General features: G+C 37.3%; 1 protein-coding gene across 4 annotated transcripts in view; it reads right to left on the bottom strand.

The window, feature by feature from the left end:
• Window positions 1-25028, bottom strand: part of BICD1 (BICD cargo adaptor 1) — a 210572-nt gene that overhangs the window by 27790 nt on the left and 157754 nt on the right. For 2 of the 4 annotated variants that reach the window (XM_046013082.1, XM_046013081.1), the window contains exons 5-7: window positions 12285-13379; window positions 7952-8103; window positions 5101-5308 (exon numbers count right to left, since the gene is read on the bottom strand). In XM_046013082.1, coding sequence (XP_045869038.1) covers window positions 5101-5308; window positions 7952-8103; window positions 12285-13379 — 1455 coding nt within the window. Of the gene's footprint in view, window positions 1-3814; window positions 4009-4990; window positions 5309-7951; window positions 8104-12284; window positions 13380-25028 lie in introns of all 4 variants that reach the window. The other 2 variants (XM_046013080.1, XM_046013079.1) reach the window with 2 other exon arrangements.

The raw sequence follows: 25028 nt of genomic DNA, 5'->3' as shown, positions 1-25028 counted from the left end.
CATCTCTTCCATCTGGCTATCTCTGAGTTATATCCTTTTATAATAAATTAGTAATCTAGTAAGTAACATATTTCTCGGATTTCTGTGAGCTGCTCTCGCAAACTGACTGAGGTTGAGGAGGGGATCGCGGGAACTCTGATTTAGAGTCAGTTGGTTGGAAATCCAGGTAACAACATAAACTTGTGACTGGTCTCTCAAGTCGGTGGGGGGGGGAGCATTGTCACTGGAACCTCTAATCCATAGCCAGTTGGTCAGAAGCACAAGTAATAACTTGGGCTTTCAACTGGTGTCTGAAAAGGGGGAGGGCACTCTTGTGGGACTGAGCCCTAACAGGCGAAATCTAATGTTATTTCTCTGTAGACGGTGTCAGAACTCAGTTGAATTGCAGCATACCCTGCTGGTGTCTGAGAATTGCTTGTTGGAGTTGGGAAGCCTCCACACAGACACACATACATTCATTGCAGTTGGGTTCAGGAACTTAATTTACCTGTGCAAATCACATAATCAAGTCTTTACTATAGAAATAACATCTCTTGCCTATAAATTACATGGATTTCTTTCACATATTCTGGTAGGTTGATTTTAATGATTGATGAATTGGTAAGATTTTATTATTATTATTATTATATAAGTAATATTCCACAGCTATTTGTATGATAAATACTATAAAACAAAGTGATTTTGTGAAGATGTACCACCTGCTGCCTGACGGCCTCATTGGAGGCGAAAGGGTCCTTTTGACTCAGATTCATCAAGGCTGGTAGCAATATGGGGGAGAACACTGGAGTTTGTATGCTGAGATAAGGACTAAGTCAGCAACAAGAGAGTCAATAAACAGAAATTCTGGAATCTGGGGGGGATGAGGCAGCAGAAACAGCCAGAGTCAAACGCAAAAGCCAGAATTTTCCTCCACAAGGTTGTATTAATATGGCAAATCAATTAGTACAAAACAACCTTTTAATTTTGAAGATCGATGTCCCATCCCAGAATTGATTCTTCAGAAATTGAGAAATTGTGGCTTCAAGAAGATGGGGTTTTCTGCTGACCATCTCATAGAAAAAAAAATCTATTTGAAAATATCCCTTATATATGGTAGATAATATTTTATGCTTTGTGCTTAAATTTTTAAATGAGTTTTAAATCTGTCATAATTCCTCAAGAAAGGATCCAAAAAATTTAAACTCTTTGTATTTCTACTGCAATGATTCAATTAATTTAATTACTTTAATGGTTCTCAATAGAAAACCCACTTATTAGAATAATAATAACCACCTACAAAGATATATTAAAAATACCTTTCAGAAAACTTACCCAAAAACATTCTAATAAATTAATAGGGAATTATCCTTTTAAAAAAATGATGAATAGATATTGTTACTAGCTAACAGATTCTATAATTATCAGTAACTTATATTAAATTCATGAATAAAAATCTATTTATTTATTTAAAAATCTGTTATTTCTCATGGGTTTAAAATATTTCTTACAGAGAACATAGGACTGCATCTATATGGCATATCCCCTTCTCAGCTTATTGAACATATTTTATACAGTAAAAACACCATAAATGATATTTAGGATGTCCTACCCTATGCAGTTCAGTCTACAAAAAATAATATATAGTTAATAATACAAATATTTTTAGAAGCTACAGCTTTTTTGTGTAGCTAATTAGTCACTTGATTTAACCAAAATTTTTTAGAAGCTGTTGCTCAGTTGATCTAAAAATTTATTAAGAACAAATCTGGTTGGACCCACAGTATATAACTGAAAACTCCTTAGGCTATAATAACAGCTTTACCTCCTCCCCCACCCCGTCATTATTGTAACTTCAAATAAATGGTTTAAAATGTAAAATTTGTTAGTATGCTACATTGTCATTAAAGGATTTTCTGGCCTCGTGATGATTCTGAATGCCATGTTCTTTATATCTCTAATCTTGTATATAATGATAATTTCTAAGGCCAATGGCTTTTCTAGTTATTCAAAACTAAGAATGTAAGACAACATAATGGTGCTTTCATTCACATATGGTAGGTAGCCTTAAGAGTTGCAAGTTGTACACGGTGTGCAAAAAGCTGTAGAAAGATTCAGAATGTATGAAAACAGGAAAAAATGTTTTATGAGACTATTGGTACACGGATATACTCTTTTTGACAGCAATGTCAAAATGGAGCAAAATACAAAGATGTTTGTAATTTTAACCCAATGATGTTGCTCAAGAAAAAACTGAACCGATGAGAAGTTGACTTCATGAGGCTATTTCTAGCACTGCATAAAATAACAAATAATGAAAAACTATCCAGTGGTTAACAAGAGAAGAAGTACTGATTAAAGCGATTACATCTGAAATAAAATTTATGATACAACAACCTTCAAAAATAAAAATAGACTAGGCAGTAAACACAGAAAAGTTTACAATATAATGTTAATGGTTTTGACAATGTAATGACAATGACATAAATACATATTAATGTAAATAAGGATCGAGTGATCATATACAAAATGAAAATAGTTATTATTTATTAATTTTTAATCTTACTGATATGTCACTTTTAAATTAAAATACAATAGGGTTATTTATTGATCACAGGATTTCTTTTCTAAGTTCTAGTAAGTAATGCTACTAAAGTCAGTTGGAACACTAAAACGACTGGTGGATTTTATTCAAGTGTCCTGATGAATTATAACTACTTTGGTTATTTACAGATACTTCAAAGTACCTTCCAAAGGGGTCTGAAATAAAAGGAAATGAGTTATGAAAGTAAGAACGTCAAGCAGCATTGTTGCTTTTTTTTCTTTTCTCTTCTTTCTTTCTTTCTTTTTTTGTGTACATTTTGGCTGTTATGCTCTCCCAACTCATTATCACTACTTATTCACTCAAACATTCTTAGAATGTAGAGTATGTGCTATAAATTTCCACACCACACCTTGTAAGTCCAATCAGCAGACTGATTTACAAATCAGATATAGAAAAGTATTAGAGATCCAAAGGCTGAGGTTTCCAAAAAGGAATTAAGGTAAAAATTGAAGTAAATGAGGTAGGTGATAAAATCAAAGTGAATTAAAAAACAAAATTTGGTGGCAAACTCAAAGGCTACAGTAGGGTCAAGAAGAAAAAACAGTGCGGCGGTCTGGGTATCAGTACTCAGGAGTGAATCGCATTTTCAACTGAAGCTCTTCATAGGAAAAATTTTTGAAAAAGAAAAAGAAAAATGCAAAACAGTGAAGCTAAACATAAAATGTGAGCATACTGGTAAGCACAAATGAATAAGGGCTTGGAAACTATAAGAATATTACACTAAGGTGTAAATGTTCCTGAGGAGCAAAATCTTAAAGAGGATTTTACTTCTATTTTCTCTATGATGATAGAGGAGACATTCTGAGTGACTACAAAAGGAGATGAGCCCTAAAGGCTTTTATAAAGATGGTTCCCTTTACTGAAATTGCCTTAAAAATTATCAGAGCAAAATGGCAAAAATTTGATCAGAATGGAATCCCTATGAGCTACCAAATTGCAAATAGGATCCAGGGCTGTGCTCTGCATTACACCTGATGCTAGGTTCCCTTGACATGTCCCATTCCTTCCAACTCTCATTTTCCATCATTGGCTGTTAAAAGGAATGCCTGTCTAGCTGAGTAGAGGAAGAAACAGGATGCTAACTGTAAAGGTGTTTTTACTTTAGCTGTAGGAATTTACCCGTCATTAAAGTCGGACTCCGTAGATGGGTGGGCTGAGTGGTTGGGAGGAAGGGGAGAGTTGTCTATTCAGCTAACCATCTGCATCACATGCACCCAAGGAAAAAATGTTTACCTGGTGGAGCCACGGTTAACCTTTTTTCCTTGCTGAGCCGGTGCCCTTGGATGAATTCATTCATGGAAGGGGGGCCCTTCAGAAGAAATGATTCTGTGGAGGTGGGATCAGGGGGAACTCTTAATAAATTCTGTAGGTAGGTAGCCCCTGAAGTCCTGGGACGGCTCTGATCACAAAGGGAAGGTGAAAATTGTCTTGCAGGAGATCCAAGAAAATACATATAGGAAACAAAAAAGTTTTACTTTAATTACCTTTCAAAGCCTCACCAGTGACAACATTATTTATACTGGCATTTAATTTTTTTTAACATGTAAATCAAGATTTTTTGCTAAGTGCTTAGTTTCCATAACAGGATACAACCCTATTTGGAAACCGTATTGGATACTGGAAAAGAAATTTATTATAGTTAGTCAGTTTGAACCGCAAATAGAAAATATTGATATTATTTGATTCTTTACTGAAAGTTCCTAAAATAAAAATTTTACCATTAACTGAAAATACAAGGTAAGCAATTCAACATCCAGGACTCTGTAAAAAGGTCACAAAATCAAGCCACTAAAAACCTTGCAAATGAGTTCTTGAGCAACATTCACATACCAAATGAAAAGGCACAAAAACCTGGTTTTAAGAAAAAGACTACACATATTCCATTCCATTTTACCTCAGTAGAGACATCTCCTTTTAGTCAGTTGTCAGTTCGGTAACACAGACAAAAATTTCCCTAAGAGAACAGATTCATATTCTTGCCCCATTAAAGAGAAGCTGGTAAACAGCACCATTACCAGAGGTACAATAACTTTTAAATGTCATGTAAAACATGTAAAACGTAGCTCCATTCTTAATATCCACCTTTTAGCTAGCAGTTTTTAGGTTGGAGGTAAGGGAGAGGCATATTTACGCATACAAGGAACAGCAAAAACATTGACAGATACTCGAAAATTATATTATGGTTAATCAAGAGGTGGGATGTGGAAGGACAGAAAGGAATAAATCAACACAATTATCAAAAGGTTTTCATTTGGAAAAACCAACATTAGCAAGGCCCGTTTAGACACCCACTCCCAGTTTTTCTCCTCCTTCCCTTCCTCCATCCTCCACAATAAGAGCACATTAATTTTTGTAGTTAACTAAAAATCTGGCCTCTGCACCATACTATGAAGATCGCTGCATGCATACCTTTTCCTCTGAGTGCCACTGCTGACCCGAATGTTGGGTGTCTGTGGGCCCTGACTATGCAGGAGGTAAGTGTCTATGGTGGGCACGGTGACTGATGCCTCCCCACTTACTTTAGGGCTGCCGATCTTGCTCTTTCCAAGTTTGCCTTTGCTGCGTCGGGACTGCTCATGGTCAAACTCTAAGTCCTCCAGCCGCTGGGTCAGGGCGAGTTTTTGCTGGATAGCCATTCGTAACAAAGTGTTTAGAGTCTTCTTTTCATCCTCTGCGGCTGCTAACTGTCTCTGCATCTCATCCAACTGTGTGACGTATTCATCACATCTAGAACCCAAACAAATCTCAGTGAAAATCTCAGTGAAATTAAGTGGCGAACTTACGCTGAACAGTAATAAATTTTCCTGGAATTTAGATTTGGAATACTGATCTTCCCTGAGCAGAATGGAGGTAAGCTACAACAGTGGAAAACTGAAAACTGTAGAGCAGATACGGTAACTGATGGTTCACCTCTACAATGGAGTACATTTGGACACTCTTTGTAGGCGACATCTTAAACCTCAAGGACAGAGTTACTGTGGAGGCTGCCACAGGGCGTCAGAAGAATGAGCAGTAAAGTCTCAGGTAATGTTCACTGCTCCTTAGATGTGTTACAATAGCTTCTTCTATAGCGTAACACTGTAATCTTTGGAGGAATGTGAGAAGTTTGTTATAGAGCGGGCTTGTAGCTTGCAAAAGAATAATAATGTTTATAAAGAAAATGCTCATTTCCTTCTTTATCTATATTTATGGGTTTTATTTTGAGTACAGATTGCAGCTGCACTGCTTTCAATATGGCAGATCTGCCTGAATTAGAAACTTGAATATTCTCAAAGCTTTCTCAACCAGGTGATAAAGCAATAGATGTCAAAGAAAGCCAAGATTTGCATGGAGTTTGATACAGAGATAGCAGGCTGTCAGGAATCTCTTTATTCAGATTTGATACTCATGCTACAGCAGAAAGAAAAGCTCAGCGATCTTTATCCCCATCAAAAGTAAAATGTAAGCACATAAACATTTGGAAGGAAAAACTAATCACATAATTATTCAGGGATTTTTTTTCTGAGTTTACTTACCCACTAAGAAAAATAACAAATATTCTTCACGCACCAGTTGAGACTTAATGACTTGATGGAGGTATCTAAAATGTGCTATACAAACTTTGAAATTAACACAAGCCTTGCAGCATTTTAAAGAAAAAACAGATTCTAGTGAAAGAAGTTGAGATCCAGGCCGGTGCTATTGTTTTTTTAAGTTAAATCTCAAGAAGCAGAAGGGATACCATAACAGAGATTGAGTCTTAGTAAAATAGGTGGATTTCAGGACCTTGGGTTTATTTTAATTGCTCAGATAAACAATATTTTTAAAAATACTACAGAGAAAGGCAATTATGCTACATAAAAATACAGTGTGAAAATGCACTATTTGGGAGAAATAATGCTTATATAAGCCAGACTGAGATGTAAATGTCCCCTTAGAAAGTTTTGATTTCTTTTTAAAAGAACATATATATACTACACGTAATGCTGACTGATTTCATTCATCAAAGAGGGGAGCACTGAGTATCATCCCCCTTTTCCATCCTGCCCTCTACAGTGGCCAGAGGTGTATATACCCTACTCCTTGAACTCTCCCAGGCTCAGACCCAGAAGTCAGTTTCTTCAGGTCCCTGGCATCCCAGTGATCCACAGGCACTCAACCTTCTCACAGCCATCAGTAAGAGAATCAATCACAAAGTATGAGCTTGAAACTTTTCTCTCCTTATATACAAGGAAGCTGGACAAACTCCAGGGCTCCTATAAAAACCAGGACTCTTTTTTACACTTATATCAGCTACATATAAGTTAATTACTGAATCTGCAAATAAAGCCACAGTTATGCTTTGTGAATTTTGTACCATGTTTGTATCTTATAAGATATGTGACTGCTTTTGTTTTGGTACTGAACTGTGACAGCAAAAAAAAAAAAAAAAAAGAAGGCTGGCAAATCTTTGAAAAGCTCATAATTTTGAAGGGGCACCTGGGTGGCTCAGTCTGGTTAAATACGGACTGTTGATTTTGGCTCAGGTCATGATCTCAGGGTCATGATTGAGCCCCAAGTCTAGGCTCTACCCTGAGCATGGAGCCTACTTAAGATTCCCCCTTTCCCTCTGCTCTTTCCCTCACACATGCTCTCTTGCTTTCTCTCTCTGTCTCTCTCTCTCTCAAAATAAATAAATAAATTCTTATTAAGAAAAGGAAAAAGAAAATTTCAGGATTTCGAAACATTTGAATCAATATTTGAAATCTTTGAATCATGCTTAATCACTTCAAGTTTAAAAGCAAAGTACAGAACCACTGAATTGTGATAATGAAACTGGTGAGGGGAGGTAGTCACTAATATCTGCCTTATTAATTAGCTGGGCAATGTGAAAATTTGGTGATAAATACATTTTAGAAATTCTAATTTAATTTGGTGTACTACAGTTTAAGTAATTAGCTGATATAATGAATACTGATATTCATTGTGGTGCTGTCTTTCTCACACAATACTATAATGATAAGCACTTTTATGTCCTTTAGTCACAGAAATAAATTTCAGTGGTGAAAATATAACGCTTAGCTATTTTAGGAAGTACGTTTCCCCCCCTTATCGGAGGCTTTTGGGGGAGGGGTCTAAATCTTTTTAGTACATAAGCTCTAGGAAAAATATCTATTACATTAATTTAAAAATACTTCTGTGTAAGAAATGCTTGATCCAGTGTGTCCAGTAGAGGGCTCTGGAAAACAGGACAAAACATTTTGTCTCAGATTTCTTCTCCGGGAATGTCAAGTGATTTCTTCACACCTTACCTTCTTGGATGGCACACCAAACAACACTCAAGAGATACATATGAATTTTAAAGTCTTTCCACCACCTATTGCACCTAATCTTGGAAGAAGAAACTATTACCTTGTTGCAAACATTGCTCTCAGGGATGAGAAAGTCGCTGCATCTTCTTTCAAAGCCTTCAGTTCATTCCTAAGCTTCGTCATCGTTTCGGTCACCATTGCTTTCTCATTTTCGTATTTGTTCTTGAGATTAGCTAGTGCCACCTCAGCAGTCTGAAGCAGAAAATTCACAATGCTTATGGTTTTCATATCAGGAAAACCGATCATACAGACTTGTCCTTGCTGGATCTATTACTTTCTTTCATAAAGAGAAAGTGAAATTGAGTTGGTTACATTTTATCTATCTATCTATCTATCTATCTATCTATCTATCTATCATCCATACTTTAACATGGTTAAAGTGCTGTGAAAGCCAGCTGTGAACCAGAGTCAGTATCAGGGGCTAAGGAAATGATAGTAATTCAGTAGATAGTTGATGCAGATGCTTGAGAGTGTGATTTTTCAGACAGAAAGGGAATTGAACTGAAACTTTATACGAGAAGGATTTTATTAAGGAGAAGGTAGTGAAGAAGCATAGTCCAATGGAAATATAATAGAATGAAAATATTCTTGTGTCATTTGTGCTCTGTGGGCCTAAAAGACACAGGCCATTGTAATTTATAGCATGGGTATATGACAAACTATAAATCCACATTACATGTTTAAGGAAAAGAATTAACAAAGAACCAAGTACTTCCTATCTTTGTCTACAACTTCAAAACAGAAAACTATAGTCTAATTTAATTCTTCACAAGCTCCATAAAAGCAGAAATTTCAAAATGTTGAATGAATTAAAATACTTGTTTGAACTTGGAATTTGGGCATTTCTGAATCTTTTGGAATTAACACTATTTCAAGTTGAGAACTAGCTGACACACAGAGGAAGAAAAATGTGGACTGAATCAATGCATGAAATCAATGTATGTTTAGGGATTACCTGTTTGATGCGTAGTACATTGCACATATATACATATACATACATGTATATATATGTATACACACACACACACACACACACAACTGGAAGCATACAATTTTTACAAACTGTTAACCACAGCTTTTCAGAGTGTGTAGAAATATTCAATACTAATGAAAAAGTCCATTACTAATTTAAAAAAAAATCTATTACTAATCAGATTTCTTAAGAAGACTATCCTGGTTTTTAACATTTCTTTTTTGCTTGAAATAGACAGCGTCAACTTTCTTATGCAAAGTGCCAACTTCTATAGAGACAAGTGGGTTCTTTTTAAAATTAAAACAATGTTGGGATAGGGTAGTTTGTTCATGTTTTGATTCCAGAGTAGTTTCTCATGGGTTTTAATTGAATCTCAGACTCAGATTAAAATGAGAATTTACTCATAAAATATTTTGGTATGTTCTGTAGGGCTACAGCTCAGTGGACTCTTCAGAAATATTATGGATTCAGAAAATTATCCAGAATGTAGACATTGACTGGGGAAAAAATGGCAGTTGTTTAGTTTTTTATTTACTTCAGACAGACCATTAACTCTAAAAGTCGTGGAAATGTTGACGTACAAATCTGTAGGAGCCTCATGGTCAGTCATCTAAGGGTTGGAGAGGAGGGAATGACAAGAGAGCAAGGTCTGAAATAGAAGTACAAACTCATTTATTCTTCGTAAGAAATGCCCCAAAGTCTCCACTTTGTCTGCAGGGTGTTTGTTTGTTTGCTTGTGTGCCCACAGACTGTACAAAGCTTTCTCAGAAGTCAGAAACTCAAGTTTCTACAACCTTTGAGTTGATTTGGTGATGTCTGCATTCGCTACATTCTCCATGCTCCTAGAGTTGACTTTCTAAATAAAATACCTTGTTTCCAGCCACAGAGATCTTCGCCACCATTCCATGAGTATATCCTTCTATTCTGTGGCTCTCTACCTACGCTTCTTGCTGTCTGGAATGGTTTCTTCCTCTCCTGGAAAACAGCTCTTTATTCTTGAAGAACAAACTCAGGTGTAACTGCCTCCATGAAGTCGTCTGCTAACCCTGTTAGAAAATGTTAATCCCTTCCTCAGCAACGCTTGCATAGCTTCTAATGCACCATGTGTAACATCACACTGTCATGATCTGTATCTTCCCCCACAGCCTCCCTAGTTTGTGAGCCCTCGTCTGGAAGGTGAGGACTGTGTATTAGTCCTCACTGAATGTTCAGCCTCCCGTACAGTTTAGTCCACAGATGGTATTTCATAAACACTGCATATTTCAGGAGCGCCTGGGTGGCTCAGTGGGTTAAGCCGCTGCCTTCAGCTCGGGTCGTGATCTCAGGGTCCTGGGATCGAGTCCCACATCGGGTCTCTGCTCAGTGGGGAGCCTGCTTCCCTTCCTCTCTCTCTGCCTGCCTCTCTGCCTACTTGTGATCTCTCTCTCTGTCAAATAAATAAATAAAATCTTAAAAAAAAAACACTGCATATTTCAGCAGAAGACAATGTGCATGCAAAAAACCCTGAAGTTTATTAAAAAACTCATAGAGAATGCAGAATGCCTCTTTTAAAAATAGGAAGAGTCCCCTTTTTCCCTTTGTGACTGAATTCTTACCTTAGTCTTAATAGTGAACATTCCACAAGGTCTGAATATAATGGATGCCATCTGCAGACATCTGAAGTTATTCGTGGCACATAAGCATCATAGCTGTAGGCTCAACATCATTAAAATGTAAACTAAATGCATGGCTAGAAATGTATTTTCAGTTTATTTAATGAGACCATAATTACACTAGCGATGCTAGTGTAATGCAAATGGTACTGTAAACCACTGAGAAAATAAAAATTTAGCCAGGAATGTTTTGTATTCCTGTATCACACTGAATTCCAATGGTTCTGTTTATACTGCTCAATACCTCCTATCCTGTAAATTGTTACAGGCATGTGTTGAATTCCTACTAAATTACTTGGCACTTATTTTTGTATCCCTATTTGTTACCTGTCTTGAAATATGTAACCAATGAATGCTTGTTCACAAATTAGTCTCCTGGGGCTTTTCAGCCATGCTTATCTATCAGTAAAGGCTCTTGACATTTATAGATCTAGGTTTCCAGGTTGTTAACATTCAACCTGCAAGAAGTCGAAGATGTTATTTGAATGGCTTGACCAAGAATGTCCAGGATATTACGTCTTTGATAAAGCCTTATCTATCATGGTATTAGTAATATGGTATTGGTTATTGATGACCACTCTAAGTCACTGGGTCTTTGGACTGTAGCAGTTAATGGCAACAAATTCTTTCACTCTGACCTCAAACTGGAGTCAGATCTCTCACAAATCCTTTATTCATCCTAATCTTTTCTATTTCCCTGAAGTGATGACACAAAAGAAGGTCCTAATTTGCCCTTAGATTTATATAAAACATATTTTTGGTGCAGACAATATTAGTGTTTGGGGGATAGACCTCCTATTTATATCAGTGGGTTTATGGTAACTGAAGATAAAGATGCTAGAAAGCTGTATTGTGGATGACATAATAATGGTGTGCTTTCCCCCAGATGAGGACAAAAGAAGGAGCATTACATCTGAAACCATCCCCCAACACCAGCACTGTTTACATTTGCAAGAAGGTACTTGATGCTTTGTTGTTTCTCTTTATCAACACCCTTTATTAGCACTCTTCTCAAATGTATCTTTCAAGGTTTACCTGAGAAACTAAACAGAAATTGAAAGTATTTTTCCACTTATATTTCATAGCACTCCCACCCAGATAAAGTTGAAGGGTGGAAAACAAAATTCAGTCGTGAAGGAGATTTAGGGATCAGTTACGTAAGGTCCTGTTGTAGCATTCCAACTTATTCCAGAAGGACTAGATCTACTATTAGGAAAGTTTTTCTACTGCTTCAGGTCTGACCTAGATGAATTAACATCCCACTGGAATCCAAATTTTAGGTATGTGGCCACTGACATGGCTAGTGGACATTCTATCTCTATCTCTGTCTCTCTCTAGACCTGTTTGCTCTGGCCCCTTGCCAGCATCTCCCTGGTGAGAGCTGCCATGCCAGCCTATTCTGCCATCCCTCCAGCTCCTGTTTCCCCACTCAGTGACTGCTGGACTCCAGCTAAGTACTGCCTGAATTGCCAGTCTACATCTGCAACTGGATTCTCCTTGGGTCCTACTTTAACTGCGCCACCTCTACCTCTCTCTAGGGGGGCATCCTTACTCTCCCAGATCATCCACTCACTCACTGAAAAATAATTCTCACATTCTGATCTGGCACTGGGACATAGTTTGATTTACTCCGCTGCTGACCAGGAACTGAACTCTCATCCTGATGCTAATGGACACTCAGAAACCTTAAAGAATTAACTAGATAAGAAAGCGGTAGCTAGCATGCGTTGTCAGTAGGATGAGATCACCTGTTTGTTGGCCTTCAGCACTGCTCTCAGTGTGGCGATCTGCTCCCGTTTGGTGCTCAGGAGGGACTTGAGCTTGAGGATCTCTTCCATTAAGGCTTCCTTGTCTTTATCAATCATGGGGGCCAGCTCCCGTGCCGCTGCTCTTTGACGAGACAGTTGTAAGGACCGGTCTACAGCCTTCTGCAGATGCTTGATTTGGTCCCGGATTATGGCATTAAGGTTGTAGATATTCATTGGCTCTTTGCGGATGTCACTTGTGTCTAATACCGGAGATGATGGTGGGGCAGTAATAACAGGAGAGATTGTGGGGGTCTTGGTTGGACTTGGTTCTTTGCTGGCCTCTGTGTTTTCTTTTGAAACTGGTTCAGATGAGGTCCTTGTTTCTACTGGGGATGACACACCTCTCCTGGCTAATCGTGGAGATAAAAGTCCCCTGGGATCATCAGGCCCTTTCAGGCTGCCACTACGAGTGACTCTGCTTTGCCTATAGTAGTCCAGCATGACCCTGTTGGGGGTTTCATTATTACACAGACAGACATGGTGGTAAAGCTGGGCCAGCTCCTCACTAAATGTCACCAACTCATCCTGGGCTGTATTAAGGGTATTGTGATTTTCATTGGCTATGCTGGTCATCTTTTGCAATTCCTTCTCCATGTGGGCCATCTTCTCTCCACTCTCCTTGGTGGTCTTCTCAAGACCTGTAACCTGCTCATCATACATTTGGATCTTACTCTCATACTTGGCTTTCTCTTCAGTATAGTTTTCTACAGATTTATTATATTTCTCCTTTAAGGCCTTAATTTCAGCTTTCAAATCAATCACCTCAGTTACTGCCACCCTATATTTGCATTCAAGGATCTCTAAGCCATTGATGTCCACTTCATAGTCATGGGCCTCCTCCCCTGAGTCCCGGCCCTTCTCCCCGTCCAGCTCAGCCTTGAGTTCTTTGCTGCTCTGTAGGCCTCTCATGGCATTAACATGTTCTGTGAGCCGGTGCACCCGTTCATGCTGCTCTGTCAGTGCCCCCTTGGTGTGTTCCAGCTGTGTCTGTGACTCCTGGAGATTGGCCAGAAGAATGGCCTTTTCCCGCTCTACCTGCAATGGCAAAACAAAGTCTGTGAATGACTTCAATGCAGTGCCAATGATGCACTTGATCCATTCACTGTCAGGCATGTAGATGTGTAACATAACAGCAGCACAGCCAATATCCCGAATACTTCAAAGTAAATTGGAGTGGTTTTCTTATTTCAGCAGTTCTGGTAAGTCAATCAGTCTGCAAGTACATCGTTTTAAAAGAATTATACTATGCATATTTACTTATCCAAATTCTCATGCATTATACACATATACTCATGAAACTTGAATGTTATTCAAACAATCTTATTTTTCTCTTTTAACACCTTGTAGAAAACATAACATGATGTCAAGAGATAGTACTTGGCGCTGTCTTTATTTTGAGAGCTCTAAGGTAAATCTGTTCCTTAGTTCATGTGGGCAAAGTGACTGTCTCATGGTTCCTATGTATCATCCTTTCCTTCTGAGAGCTCAACCCCAAATCAGATTTAACACCTAGGCTTTAACTTACTAAATAATACTAGGAACCTTAACCATCCCCTTAAAAAAATGGAAATTTAATCCCCCAAATAGACATGTACTACATTTGATAGCTTTTGATATAAAAGTCAGAGAACACAGAGTTTTAGGATTAAAAGAACAATTTACAAATCATTTCAATTCCTTCAGTCCAAATAGGAATCTTAAAAATTAACAATTTATCTGAATAACATGACAGTTTTGTTATAATATGATAGTATTATTGTATATTGAAAAATATTCTGGTATCAACATGAAATACTGTCTCATTAAATATAAGTATATAAGAAATCATAATAGGAGAATTTAAAAAACCATTTTCTGTCCCTCTATATGGGTAATCATTATGAATTAAAATTTTTACATGCTTAAAACATAAATGTGCTTTTCAATAAGCAAATATTATTGAGACCTGCTTTAAAGCTAACGGATTGATGTTGAATGTTTTTCTATCTAAAGGAATTCATCAATTTGAACTTTTTAATCTTCCTGGATCATACATTACATCCCCCCAAACTTCTAAATTGCTAGGAGGTAAGTAAAATTATTCTACTAGCACGATAAATAACAATTCTTAAACTATAATCAATATAACACTAGCATATTACTTTAGGAGATCTATACCTATCTATAAATTTGTAATTCAGTGTAGTAGTAGTTTTTTTAATAGCTTGAGATATCGCCAAACTTCGTTTTTAAAAAAAATTTTTAAAAAGATGTATTTATCTATTTTTTTTTTTTAAAGATTCCATTTATTTGACAGAGAGAAACCACAGAGAGGCAGGCAGAGAGAGAGGAAGGGAAGCAGGCTCTCCGCTGAGCAGAGAGCCCGATGCGGGACTCGATCCCAGGACCCTGAGATCATGACCTGAGCCGAAGGCAGCGGCTTAACCCACTGAGCCACCCAGGTGCCCCGTATTTATCTATTTTAGACAGAAAGAGAGAGAGAGAGTGGTGGGGGGCATCAGGGGGAGGGAGTAGGGGAGAGAGAGTCTTAAGCAGACTCTGCGCTGAGTGCAGAGCTCTATACAGGGTCAATATCATGACCCTGAGATCACAAAACCAGAGCCTGACACTTAACTGACTGTGTAACCCAGGTGTCCCAGTAGAGTAGTATTTTTATGATCCTTTGTGGTATAATATCCTTCATATTTTTATCATATATAGACAGTCCTCCCTTAAGATTCTAGTATGCACGAATTTCAGTGACCATAGTTAGTTAAAACACCAGTCCCCCATACACAGTACATTAACTGTGAGCAATGTATAAGTATAAACTTTGCTGCTTCAATTTACAAAGTTTACAAAATTATGAAATTACCAATCATATCACTTCTTTCAAAGTATTTCAGTGATTGGTTACCGTGTATCTGTTATTCAGTTCATTCACAGAGAACAAAGTGTAGCTGTGTTCTCTTGTCTTCTTGTCTCCCAGTGGTAAACCCACATGAGGTTTTATCAAAATAGATAGTCCAAAAAGGGAAATGAGCAAGAGAACGAAGGAAGAAAGGAAGGAGAGAGAGAGAAAGAAAAGAAAAAGAGAGAGAGAGAGAGAGAGAGAGGGAAAGAAAGAAGAAAAGAAAAGGGAGGGAGAAAGGAAGGAGAGGAAAAAGGAAAGGAAGGAAAGAAAGAACAAGCAGCAGAGAAACAAAGTGATGACAATACTGGAAATAAAATCTGAATCAGATATAAATGGAGTTACAGAAGAAATAGTTGAATGTGACAGTGTTGACACTGATGTCATCTGAAAGAATTTAGATATGTAGCCAAAGCAGTTGGTGATGGAGAATGCATCAACAAGAATAAAAAAAGTAGTTGTTAGAAAAAGGATAAAAGTGTCCTAGTGGAAGTGACAAGGGCACACTAAATGTACTCTCAGAGATATTTTCAGACATTGAAAGTGCAATGGATAAGAGGTTGAAAGTTGATCCAAACAGAAGCATGACAATTTACCAAAGCATAGAAAAGATTTCTCCTATCATAAAACATATATGATGGGAAGAAGGTAAAATTGAACTGTACTTGGTAAGTTTTTTGGGGGGTGGAGGCACAATTTAAATTTTTGTTTCAAAAGCTTGGATATCTTTGGTATTCTATAAAATGTAAAGTTAATTTTCCTAGTTTTTTTGGGGGGGGTAAGTTTTTATTTTAAAGGTAAGTTTTTTAACAAGAAAAACTATGCTTCTACTTTTTGGATTACAGTGTACTAAGTCATATTATTTTTTCATTTCTTTATACATTTATAACAAACTGAGAGTTTTTAATTAACATTTTAAAGATCATAAAACAGAGGACACCTGATTGGCTCAATTGGTAAAGCATGAGACTCCTCATCTTGGGGTCATGAGTTCAAGCATTTGGCATTGAGCTTACTTTAAAAAAAAGAAAAGATCACGAAAAAATTGAACTTTCTCCATTTCTCTATTAATTATGAGTTAGTTTTGCATGGTTTCAGCTTGCACAATCATTTATGGCCTAGCAATTTCATGCAAAAGCAAGGTCTGCCTGTGTGGTAGGTCATGAAATTAGAATGAAAAATACAGTTTTATTACTTTAAATTATTATCAGAGGCTTCTAAGTTGTAGCTTTGATTTTATGACACAGTACTTGCCCAGATCTGGAACACAATCCGCAGGTTACATATTATGGCTACAGAAACCAAAATATTCCAAAAAATAGTATAACAGGTTAAAAAAGAAAGTCTACTGGGGCTGTAGTATCCGAGAACTCAGCTCTAATTTTGGCACCAACATTTACCTAGCTATGTGGCTCTGGGCAAGCTACAGTTTATGCAATTAAAAAAGGATGATTGAGTAAGACAGTGAATATAATGCTCAAGGTATTATAATGTTTATCATTGTTAACATTTGGGTAGCTGGTCATTCCCAGGACCAAAATGTTTCTTTATGCCAAACACATTTGTTTCACAGATTTATATCTGTAGTTGCAAAAGCAACTCTTCCATTTCAGAGTCAAGATATATTCTAATACAAATCCCCTTAGTTGGGTTTCACTAGGTATAACAAATTATATTCCTATAGCTGAAGATCTGATTTATCCAGACTATTGGACAATACCTTTAAGTGAAAAACCTAGGTAATTAGGTAATGTGGTACTTGATGAAGAGCCAAGTTATTTGAAATTTTGATAGAAAATAAAAAATAAATCTAAATATTCTGTTACTGATATTGCATATAATCTCAGTGAAAATAGATTATTTCAGGAGTTTTCTTTTTCTCTTGAAAATTAAGTGAATTTGCTCTGAAAAGCCTAAACATCATTTGATCAGTATACATGATTACAAAAGACACCGTTTTCTTTTTTTTTTAATGATTTTATTTATTTATTTGAAAGAGAGAGAGAGAGCACTCATGAGCAGGGGGGGAGGGGCAGGGGGAGAATCAGACTCCCTGCTGAGCAGGGAGTTCCTGCTGGGGGGTTCCCCCCCACCCCCATGCAGGATTCAGTCCTAGGACCCTGAGACCATACCCTGAAGCAGACACTTAACAGATTGAACCACCTAGGTGCCTTGACAAAGGTATTCTCAAAAAGCCTTTTAATAGGAGGTGCCTGGGTGGGTCAGTTAGTTAAGTATCTGACTTGATCCAGGGTTCATGAGTTTAAGCCCTGCATCAAGCTCCACACTGGTCTTGGAGCCTACTTAAAAAAAAAAAAAAAAAAAAAAAGCTTTTAATAAAATAAAAACTGGACTAGAACAAAATGTACTGAAGTATCTCAACCTCATTTTTAGAGGGAAAAATGTTATAATGAAAGAGGTAATGCCATTAGGAGAGTTCCAATCTGTGCTCTGCCAATTCTGATTTAAAATAACATTTTTTAAGACTAAAAGACAAATCAATCAGGCTCTTTAGGATAGCCTCTCCAGAAAACATCAGATAGAATATTGTTTCTTTAGTTTTTGACTCTTCCACACACTCAGTGCATTTCTGGTGGAATCACTTGAACAGAGAGTGATATCCAAATTTACACATACACATTTTTCCAGACAGTTATGATTGGTCTGCTTTCCCTCCAAAGATAACCAAATTGTGGGTAATTTTATACAACTCCAGCATGATTATTATTTTCACTCAACTATTGAAGTTTGGAGTACCTTAAATGGTATTTGGATTTCAGAAGCAGTGCATAAATTATTTAAGATATCTTGTGTTTTGAATTAATAAAAGCAAAGGACTTCAAATATTAAAATTTCTATTCATTTTAAGTGTACTATATTAATCTCCATTTGTGAAGAACTTATCCAGAGACACTTGCTGACTTAATTATCATCTTCTATAGTGACTAAGAATGGTTGCTTTCTCTTTCTACAATCTTCATCTTCTACCTGGAACTGAGGATTTTAATTTTTTTACAGTAGGACTGGTTGCTTTGCCAGAAAACTTAAATGCAGAATTTGTGAACTTTGTAATCCAGTGTAAATATACAGTATATATTTATTATTATTGTTGTCATTATGTCCAATTGAAATTTTTTAAAAAGTAATCTTTGCTCCCAATGTGAGGCTTGAACCCATGACCCTCAGGTCAAGAGTCACATGCTCTACTTACTGAGCCTGCCAGGCATCCCTCCCACAGAAATTTTTTAATTTCACTGAGTGTTTATCTTGTAAACAAACACACTTACATGTACCTCTCTGTCACTATTTCTGTTTGTCTCTCTCAAATAAATAAAAAAATCTTTAAAACAAACAAACAAATATCATTGAATTATACCCTTTAACTGGGTGGTTATAATTATATCTCCAAAAAGTTGTTCTTAAAAAAGATCACAAAGACTCTTCCCTTGCTGTCGTGACAACAGATGCTCTTGTTATGTTTTCTGATATGTGGTAGAAAAAGTTCTTCTGAGAAATGTATTTGCCAATAAAGCTTACATTAAAGGTAATCTTTATAAAATCTGTAATTGTTTAATGGGTTGTCAACTCTGCCCTAGAGTTAATTAATTAATTTCACCCCATAAATATTCTGTTTTTGTTAAGCACAGAGAATATTTAACTTGTTTGACTTGCTCTCTGTAGCAAATTTACTTACTAAGTTCTTGACTTTGAGCAAATGACAATAACATATCTGTGCCTCAATTTGCCTATCTGTAAAATGGGGATAATAATACTCTCTACCTCATACAGTTGTTATAACACCAACCAATTAAGCAAATATATATAAATTGCTTTGAACTCTTAGTGGACATAACAGTAAACTGACCACTTATCATCATTATAGGAAAAATCAAAATGGTCTTCAATAGAGTGGATCTAAATATAATATGAATCTTTATTTCTTTCACATCCGTGAGGATACAATAGAACATCAGTTTCAGTTTCATAGAAACATTGCTGTTTTGTCACATTAGATGTGAAATTATATAGCTGGTATGATACTGAAAAAAAAATCCAACGAGTTTTCCCCCTAGTTTGACTCTCTGCAATGTGAGGTTAAACAGAGGCTATTTATCAAAGGCAGAAATTTTAGTACAAGCAGATAGACTCCTTTAAATAGATTAAGTAATTTAGCTTCCCCAGACAGGATCTACTTATTTTCATTCTAATAAAACTAATTAAGGTACTTGGCTGTCACTGGAAAATATCAATTACAGTTGCCCCTTGAACAATGCAGTGCTATAGACTGGAAGCCTTACCAATAACATAAATAGTCTACTAATACATATTTTGAATGTTATGGGTGTTATGTACTTTTTTTTACAATAAAGTAAGCTAGAGAAAAAAGTTATTAAGAATCGTAAGAGACAACTTTACAGTACTATACTATATTTACGCAAAAAGAACTACATGTCAGTGAACCGATGCAGTTCAAATCCGCGTTGTTCAAGGGTCAGCTGTATAGTCTATTCGAAATAACTGAGTCTTTTTTTTTCTTTTAAAGATTTATATTTATTTATTTGTCTGAGAGAGAGAGAGCACAGGCAGACAGAGTGGCAGAGAGAGAAACAGGCTCCCTGCGGAGCAAGGACTCCATCCCAGGATGCTGGGATCATGACCTGAGCCGAAGGCAGCTGCTTAACCAAATGAGCCACCCAGGCGTCCCTTGAAATAACTGAGTCTTGAGGGCAATACAACTCTAGGAGGAACTCTTTTTAAATCGCAGTTGTCCTAGATTTTCATATTAATTATCACCACTTCCCAGCAGATGGCAGTATGATCTCTTCGACTTGGGTATGCTGTTTTCAAAAAGTTTCTTTAATTCTAAGGAAGAACAATTTAAAAGCTGCATATTCCCTGGTACAGGGTGTTAGATCCCTCCCTGTGCCCCTATATATCTCCACAAACTGTCAACATTAACGAAGCACAGGTGTTCGATTTGAAGGTACTTGGGAACCCAGCCAAAAGAAATTCTAAAAAACAAGGGAACTATGAAAATACAAGCTGTGATATCTAAAGTATGCTGATATCAGAAACTGAGATACACAAGCCAGCGAGCTGCCTGACAGTATGGCAATTGCCATGCCTAAGACAGCCATAACTTCTAAATCTCGAGTGGCTTTAAATAAAAGTTTTCTCTTAACTCATAGCTCTAGACTTCTCTAGCAGCAAAATTGCACCTGACTGATGAGACCTTTTCTGGTCCTCATTTTCTCCTCTTAGCATGAATAACCACATGTTGCACTACAGAAATGTTATTATTATTTGATCATTCACTGCTGCACCCCATCCCATTAGGGATGTCATAAATATATCATATGTGCTGCATATTACCTTTCTACATTCTGAACATTTAATTTCAAAACACACCTGGCCCCAAGCATTTCAGAGAGCCGCACTTAAAGTGCGTTTTATTGCTTGCTCCTTGGACCATCCAGGAGAGTGGCACTGATACACAGTATATGCTGCAAGGTGTATTAGTACTGTTGAATGTCAGAACTGTCACACTCTTTATTAGCTTTATTATAACTTGATTAACTTTATTAAATGTCATGCTCTAACATTAACATGGTAAAACATTAACATCAAACACAAATGCAATCACTTATAGGTAGTATATCCTGGCATGTTCTTTATAATTTGCTTATTTACATAAATTAAACCCAGGGGATGCATAGCTAAGGAAAATCTATCAGATTATATAAACAAATTATGCATGAAAAGATATAGTCTGCTATATTTGTACTCAATGAAATATATTCTTAGAAAAAGTTGATAAGCTTTTTTAAAAATGTTGCTTACCAAAAGATGGCTACTTTGTCTAAAACAAAATTACACGTTAGTGTTGTTGGTTGTGAGGCTTGGAAGCTGCATTGAGCCTGGTTTCTATAATTAAACGTGGAACAAATTTTGGAACATAAAGCCCTCCCTGTGCCCCTCTATATCTTGACAAACTGTCAGCATGAATTAAGCACTGGTACAGTTTTCTGCTGTATTGAGGGAAGGCTTACCCAGTCATGTTTTTCTCTCCCTCTTTGCTAAATGAACATCCCTTTTCAGAAAGACCTCACCCTCAGACACTTAACTATTACCTTTCTGTTTTCCTACCAGTGACCACATATGTTAGTTCTTCTGAGATGACTCTCCTCAAGCAAAACTGTCCAATAGTAAGTTAATATTAATAGAAGCTAAATGAATCAAGAGCTTAATAAATTAAAGGCACTGTGGAGTTGAAAATAGTAATAATAGCTCACAATCACTGAGCATTTACTGTGTGTCTGGCCCTGTTCTAAGCACTCTACACACATTAACTCATAAATCAAGCCATTCTAACCAGGAAGGTATTCTGTAGCCCCATATGATGGTAGAGTAATATGCTGTCCCTCTAAAGGGTTCCCAACTAGCGGTTGGCCCTTGGAGCATCTGAAATGTGTGGGGCACTTTGGGTCATCAAGTTGACTGAAGAGCTGTACCTAGCACTAAATGGGTTGGGTCCAGAGATGCTAGACCCCTTGTAGCTCACTAGTCTCAGACAATGAGGAATCTTCCCACCCCAAATGACATTCCAGCCAAGAACGACTCTCTTGCTGAGAACTTGTCTTCACCATTCTTCTTGTTAAATGACTCATCTCTTCTAGAATTTTGTATTATTTCAGATTAGATTTAGGATTAAATGCGAAGAAAACGGCTCTGAGTTTTCAGCCAATAGCTGACCTGGTTGAAAACTGTTGAGCTGTTTTGGCATAAAAGCCCCTCTTCCTATTTATTATTTTCTACACTGCCACCATAAAAAGAAGAAACAAAAAGTCTTGGTACACTAACTTTGTATACTAAAGCCACCAACGTGATAGTTTAAGAAAAACTTTAAATTAATTCTATTTAGTTTGGGGATATGAATTCTTACAAATTATCATGCAAAAATTTAAAATATGTTTGCTATCAATCTAGTTGTATTAGTGTAAACTGAGCAAAAAGACATAGAGAAATATTAAACAGAACTCAACTTTGCAGTCAGGTAAAAGTCTATATGAAATTCATTTTCTTCCAATGGCCGTGCCCTCTTGATTTCTTGATTTAAACACCATGAAAATGAATTCTTTGCTAGTAGCCCAACACACAGGGCAGGTAAAGTGAATGATATGTTAATTCTCGATGTGCTGTTAATAATAAACCTAATAAATTAACATCACTGGTTCTCTAGTTTCTTACTTCTGCTATTTTCACTTTTTAGTCATCATTTCTGTAAAGGCAGGAAAGTATAAGCCCCATTTGCTATAGAAATAAATGCCTGCCAGAGTCTCGACAGCCTCTAATTATCACCCAAATGCAAAGAACCTGGGGGGGATAAGAGACTGAAAATTCAGCCTCAAACCTAATCACCTGACAGGCCTGTTGAACCAGATTCCTGGTTCCGGAGGTCTGCCGGAGCCCAACAGTTTGTAGTAGTGAGAAGCCCCCAGGCCATAGTGACAGCGGTGCTGCCGTTCCTCAGGCAAGACTCCCATCAGCACTGGATTAAGATATGGCAGGGAGGAAAGACCTAAACTAGAAAAGCCATTTCATAGCGAGATAACCTTAAAGGCTAGGACTCTTCACAAGGCATTTGAATTTGAAGGTGCTAAAATTTAAGGCCTAGATCATGTTGGAATAACAACTCCTTGGTTTCAGATTTATCCCTGTTCTGTATTTTGAATCATACGATATCCTGGCTAATTAGCATACTGAAAGTCCTTCATGTCTTTTAAAGCTTAAGGTATTCTTGTGAAGTCTACCATTATTCTTGAAGCTATATATACAGCTGTTTGTGATGGAAACGTTCATTTTTCTATCATTTCACTCATATGTATAGGTTCTGAATTTTTCGTTAGAAATGGACAGAGACCCTTTTCTCCCTTCACACCTGATTGCAATCCACTTTGTGGCTTTAAGATAGATTTCTTTTTTTTTTTTTTTAATTTGTTTCAGGGGTACAGGTCTGTGATTCATCAGGCTTACACAATTCACAGGACTTAGCATAGCAAATACCCTCCCCAATGTCCATCCCCCAACCATCCCTCCCTCCCACCCACCTTCCACTCCAGCTACCCTCAGTTTGTTTCCTGAGATTCAGAGTCTCTTATGGTTTGTCTCTCTCTCTGGTTTAGTCTTGTTTCATTTTTCCCGCCCTTTCCCTATGATCCTCTGTCTTGTTTCTCAAATTCCTCATATCAGTGAGATCATATGGTAACTGTCTTTCTCTGTTTGATTTATTTTGCTTAGCATAATGTCCTCTAGTTCCATCGACGTCATTGCAAAGATTTCATTTTTCTAATGGCTGCATACTCTTCCATTGTGTGTGTATGTATGTATATAGATAGATAGATTTCCCATATTCTTTATCCATTCTCTAATATAGATTTCTTAAAGTGACGCAAATGAGTTTTCTTTTCAACACATATTCTGTTATGTCTTTCTAAGATACCATACATTCAAAGTTGCCAGTTGAAGAAGCAATATTTCAAAAAACAAGCTGGAAGTAAAATGTGAGAACAAGGAAGTAAAATGTGAGAACAGGTGACCTGCAATCTATAAGAAATCTACTCTCCAAAAATGAACTATTGGGATTTCATCAAGATCAAAAGCTTTTGCACAGCAAAGGAAACAGTTAACAAAACCAAAAGACAACTGACAGAATGGGAGAAGATATTTGCAAATGACATATCAGATAAAGGGCTAGTATCCAAAATCTATAAGGAACTTAGCAAACTCAACACCCAAAGAACAAACAATCCAATCAAGAAATGGGCAGAGGACATGAACAGACATTTCTGCAAAGAAGACATCCAGATGGCCAACAGACACATGAAAAAGTGCTCCACGTCACTCGGCATCAGGGAAATACAAATCAAAACCACAATGAGATATCACCTCACACCAGTCAGAATGGCTAAAATTAACAAGTCAGGAAATGACAGATGCTGGAGAGGATGTGGAGAAAGGGGAACCCTCCTCCACTGTTGGTGGGAATGCAAGCTGGTGCAACCACTCTGGAAAACAGCATGGAGTTTCCTCAAAATGTTGAAAATAGAACTACCCTATGACCCAGCAATTGCACTACTGGGTATTTACCCTAAAGATACAAACATAGTGATCCGAAGGGGCACGTGTACCCGAATGTTTATAGCAGCAATGTCTACAATAGCCAGACTATGGAAAGAACCTAGATGTCCATCAACAGATGAATGGATAAAGAAGATGTGGTATATATACACAATGGAATACTATGCAGCCATCAAAAGAAATGAAATCATGCCATTTGCGACGACGTGGATGGAACTAGAGCGTATCATGCTTAGTGAAATAAGTCAATCGGAGAAAGACAACTATCATATGATCTCCCTGATATGAGGACATGGAGAAGCAACATGGGGGGGTAGGGGGATAGGAGAAGAATAAATGAAACAAGATGGGATTGGGAGGGAGACAAACCATAAATGACTCTTAATCTCACAAAACAAACTGGGGGTTGCTGGGGGGAGGTGGGATTAGGAGAGGGGGAGCGGGCTATGGACATTGGGGAGGGGAGGCGAACCATAAGAGACTATGGACTCTGAAAAACAACCTGAGGGTTTTGAAGGGTCAGGGGTGGGAGGTTGGGGCAACCTGAGGGTTTTGAAGGGTCAGGGGTGGGAGGTTGGGGGAACAGGTGGTGGGTAATGGGGAGGGCACGTTTTGCATGGAGCACTGGGTGTTGTGCAAAAAGAATGAATACTGTT

The sequence above is a fragment of the Meles meles genome, chromosome 7, assembly GCF_922984935.1.
Source record: "Meles meles chromosome 7, mMelMel3.1 paternal haplotype, whole genome shotgun sequence".
Taxonomy (NCBI): Eukaryota; Metazoa; Chordata; class Mammalia; order Carnivora; family Mustelidae; genus Meles; species Meles meles.
Note: the sequence above shows the minus strand (reverse complement) of the source record. Positions and strands in the feature narration are given on the sequence as shown.